Here is a 4620-nt window from a genome sequence, read left to right as displayed (position 1 = left end):
CCACACAAGTTTTTGTATATATATATAGTTTTGATATGCTGTCTATTTTCATGTCTGTTAATTAGGTGTCACTTATTTATTGAATATGATGAAATATATCAAAATTATACGTTCAATATGCAAGTATCATCTCATTGGTGGACATGGATGTGAGTAACATTACACACACACATACACATATATATATATATATATAATTTTAATATATTGTTTACTAGCCGTATATATCTCTGTGTTCAACATTGAGTGACTCTATTAAACGTGACTAAACCATGTTAAAATTATACATCCATTAGGTGAGTGTTATCGCAGTACTGAACACCAACGTATAGTATTTTTTTATATGTATGACCGATATACCCTTGATTACTTTTCTTGAATAATTAATTAATTAAATTTGTTAAAATTTTAACTATATTTACTCTACCCCTTGTATAAAATTGTATCACTTTGTCCCTCTTGAACCACTTTTTACGTTATATATATATTTATAAAAAAACACGCTAATAGTCAAATTCTTAAAAATATATTTACTGATAATTATAATACGACAACAATATTTATAATAAAAAAATTAAAAAACCCATTTAAATTAAAATCACAGAACAATGAAAACACATGGATAAATTTATTTAATCGAATATGTACATTTAATATTTATTTACATTAGTTTAAATATGATTCCACGATCATTTTTATTCATTGATCTTTTTATTAAGAAATGATAACAACGTGAACTATTTTCTTAAATTTTTAAATCAATCAAATTAATTTAATTTTTTTAAACAAAACGAACAAATTAATAGACGGGAATCGAGTGAATAATATATTAATACACGTAATAAAATCAACCCATTATATTATATAAAAATGTGATGACATGGCAGCATGAAAGTTTGAATTTACACGTGGGTGACACGTCATTATAGGCGAACGAAATCTTCTTCCTTAAGTTGACCTTAACGAGGTTAAAATAAGGTGGGACACACGCCACCCTCCGCCAAATGCAAGCCGACAAAAAGTAAGCCATTTCTCCCAAAACACCCTGACTCTTGATTTGAAATCTCAATTATTTCCACTTCTATATAAGGACAAAAGTGACTTTTGATCCAAGAATCACGATTCACAAAATCTTAGATTTAACAGAAATCCTAGGCCCATAAATCTGTCCTCGTGACTCAACATTTTCACTCCATCCTCCTACCACAACAATCAATGGCTGAAATTCCCACAAAATTCCTGTTAATATTATTCTTTCTCTTCCTATCGCTCTCGCCGCATGCTTCCGCCGCAGCAGATTCGCCGCTGGAATGCAGCTCAGGACCGACCGGTGAATGCCGCGACAAAGGGAAGGCGTTGGTTCTAAAACTAGTCGCCATCGCTGCAATTTTCGCCACCAGTATGATCGGTGTTTGCCTCCCATTCCTTTCTCGGAAGATCCCGGCTCTTCAACCTGATAAGGATTTGTTTGTGCTGGTTAAGGCATTCGCATCAGGAGTAATACTCGCCACTGGGTACATGCACGTGATGCCGGACTCATTCGACTGCCTAACATCAGAATGTTTGCCAGAGAATCCATGGAGAAAGTTCCCTTTCACCACATTCGTGGCTATGCTTTCTGCTATATTGACTCTGATGGTGGATTCATACGCCATGAGTTACTACAGAAAGCATAATTTCTCAGGAAATGGAGCTAGGCCGGTTGATGAAAACAATAAAAATGAGGAACTGGAATCTCAGGGTCCTGGGCACTGCCATGGAAACGACATACTCAAAGTCGATGGCGATAATGCATCACAGTTGCTGAGATATCGCGTGGTTGCACAGGTAAACATAACTCTCTAGCGTCCAAGTATGCTGAAATGAATGTGATTTGATAATTTCTTCGGGGTTCTCCCCCCTACAAAACGCAGGTTCTGGAACTGGGAATCGTTGTGCATTCTGTAGTGATCGGGCTATCGATGGGGGCGTCTGATAACCCATGCACAATCAGGCCCCTTGTTGCTGCTCTATGCTTTCATCAACTCTTCGAAGGTATGGGTCTAGGTGGATGCATTCTCCAGGTGATCTAATCAACACTTGTAACCCTTGAACATTATTTGATCTATCTCAAGTTCTCGACTATAGCTGATTGATATTATAACATAATAATGCGTAGGCGGAATATGGGTCGAGAATGAAAGCAACAATGGTGGTGTTTTTCTCGGGGACAACTCCACTAGGAATCGCCATGGGGCTGGGACTATCGAATGTTTACAGCGAAAACAGCCCGACGGCTCTAATCGTGGTGGGGTTGCTGAACGCGTGTTCGGCTGGATTGCTGAACTACATGGCATTGGTTGACTTGTTGGCATCTGATTTCATGGGCGTGAAGTTGCAGAAGAGCATGAAGCTTCAAACATGGGCATATGTTGCTGTTTTGTTAGGCGCTGGAGGCATGTCCCTTATGGCTAAATGGGCATAGAAATCTGTCGAACATGGGGCCATAAATAATGATGATTACACATTCCTTTAGGTTTTGAACGATATATTATTACGTGTATGCAAATTTGTTCCTGAACATATTAACATGCTGGGAGAGTGATATAATTTGGATATACGAACACAAAAAACATGATCCGTATATTATGTATACCGTTAATTTTAATAGTTTAGCAGCTATCGAATGATGTTAACAAACGTTTGTTGATTTAGAAAATGCAGACGAAATTTAACAAACACATTTGATGTAAGAGTAGGTCTTTTGTGATATGGTCTCACGAATTTTTATCTGTGATACATGTCAATCCTACCGATATTCACAATAAAAAGTAACACTCTTAACATAAAAAATAATGTTTTTTTTATGGATGACCAAATAAGAAATTCATCTCACAAAATATAATCCGTGAGATCGTCTCACATGAATTTTTGCCTGCTTGTGGATATTTGGCGGAACATGACGCAATCAAATATACGTAATTTTTAAAGATGATTGTTGATTGGAGAATAATCCGATTAAAATATGTGGAGTCAAGATATTAATCATATTCATAAGGCATTTTATTATCATTGGTGAAGCTGGCAGAGTGGCTTATGTAGACAGATTAAATATTAAAAACAAATATATTTTTTATGTGTATAAAAAAGTATTTCCTTTTTTTTTTTGGGGAAATGGTATAAAAAAGTATTTCTTGGTGACCTTTTATGGTAAACGACTGAACGGTCTCATAACGGGAAAAAGAAATAACGGACTGTACTTCGATCAAAAGCATACAGTAAACGTACCAATAATGGACAGCAGTGGGAGCAACTATAGACGCGGTGGTGCGCCGGAGGTGGGCGCAGTTGTGGTCGAGGTTGTGGTGGTGGTGGACGCGTCCATTAACAGAGCCAAGGCGTCGGAGGAAGAGGATGGGATGCATCGCAGCGCCAGTTTCACGAACGGCCTCCAGCTCAGCAGCAATGGGTTCATCGACCGTCGGTTCAGGGCTATACCGGCTCTAATCAACCCTCGTCTCTGTAAAGAATAGAACAAGAACTCTGTAATCTGGATGAATATAATGATCCTTATTCAATTACTGAACTTGGCTTAAATAGTCATTCCAAAGTAGAAAAGATAAACAACTACGACTCATAACTTATCATTCCCTCCCTCAAACTAAGCACTTTCAAGTATTTAGTTTAACCAAGACCTCACAAACTCCCAGTATCCGTCGCAATCTCTGAAAGAGTTCCAACTTCAAAAGCTTAGTCATTACGTCAGCAACTTGGTTTTTTGTGCCACAAAAATCCATCTTAATAACAGAATCTTTAACTAAATCTATCAGAAAATGGAACAATACATCTATGTGCTTTCTTCTGCCATAGATGACTGGATTTTTTAAGAGTTTAATGGCTGAGCTGGTATCACGCATGATCGTGGTGCTTCCGTTCTACTTGTGGCCCATCTTTTCCGGTATTCTTCTCATCCACACAGCTTAACAAGCACATGCAGCTGCTGCTACAGATTCAGCCTCAGTGGTTGATAGTGTGACCAGCGGTTGCTTCCTTGAAGACTGTGAAACAGCTTCTGAATTCATTAAGCACACAGACCCAGAGGTGCTATTTTGATCATCATCATCTCCTGCATAATCACTATCAGTGAATGCAAGAAGTTCTTCAGCTTCACCCCTTTTGTAAAGTATCACGTAGTTTATTGTCCCTTTCAAGTACCGTAGAGCCCTTTTGGCAGCTTGCAAATGTAACACTGTAGGCTGAGACATGAAACGACTACTTAAACTCACAATGAACATCATATCAGGTCTAGTGGTAGTGATGTATATCATACTACCAACTATTTGCTTAAAATATGTGTCATCCACTGACTCCATCTTCATCTCGATGCAATTTCGAACCTGGAACAATAGGGCTACAAGTATACAACCAGCATTGCTATCCTCCATACCAAATCATTTTAGAACATTCAGCACATATTTTCTTTGATAAATATATACCTCATTAGTACCTTTCAAAACCTCTATGCCAAGAAAAAAACTCATCCCCCCAAATCAGACATATCAAATTCCCTTAACATGGGCTCTTTAAATTCATTCATCATAACTTCATCATCACATAAACATTTAAAATAAGAATCTTACC

The 4620-nt window shown here is 37.5% G+C and overlaps 1 protein-coding gene across 2 annotated transcripts; it reads left to right on the top strand.

The window, feature by feature from the left end:
- The first annotated feature begins 939 nt into the window (after positions 1-939).
- LOC142534166 (fe(2+) transport protein 1-like) lies at positions 940-2589 on the top strand. 2 transcript variants are annotated; one of them, XM_075641101.1, is made up of 3 exons: positions 940-1827; positions 1914-2063; positions 2159-2589. In XM_075641101.1, exons 1-3 carry the CDS (start codon positions 1216-1218, stop codon positions 2462-2464), a joined length of 1068 nt encoding a protein of 355 aa, XP_075497216.1. In that variant the 5' UTR covers positions 940-1215; the 3' UTR covers positions 2465-2589. The 2 variants fall into 2 exon arrangements, with proteins under 2 accessions (XP_075497216.1, XP_075497217.1); XM_075641102.1 differs by having other exon boundaries at positions 1914-2034; positions 2159-2553.
- Positions 2590-4620: the final 2031 nt, after the last annotated feature.

The sequence above is a fragment of the Primulina tabacum genome, unplaced genomic scaffold, assembly GCF_025594145.1.
Source record: "Primulina tabacum isolate GXHZ01 unplaced genomic scaffold, ASM2559414v2 Contig396, whole genome shotgun sequence".
NCBI classification, from domain to species: Eukaryota; Viridiplantae; Streptophyta; class Magnoliopsida; order Lamiales; family Gesneriaceae; genus Primulina; species Primulina tabacum.
This window is presented reverse-complemented; position numbering and strand designations above follow the sequence as displayed.

Bases quoted from the DNA above. Each gene is read 5' to 3' on its own strand.
- LOC142534166 (XM_075641101.1), top strand. From the start codon at position 1,216: ATGGCTGAAATTCCCACAAAATTCCTGTTAATATTATTCTTTCTCTTC. The intron at 1,828-1,913 runs GTAAACATAACT...TACAAAACGCAG, and splicing joins GATATCGCGTGGTTGCACAG to GTTCTGGAACTGGGAATCGT. The intron at 2,064-2,158 runs GTGATCTAATCA...AATAATGCGTAG, and splicing joins TAGGTGGATGCATTCTCCAG to GCGGAATATGGGTCGAGAAT.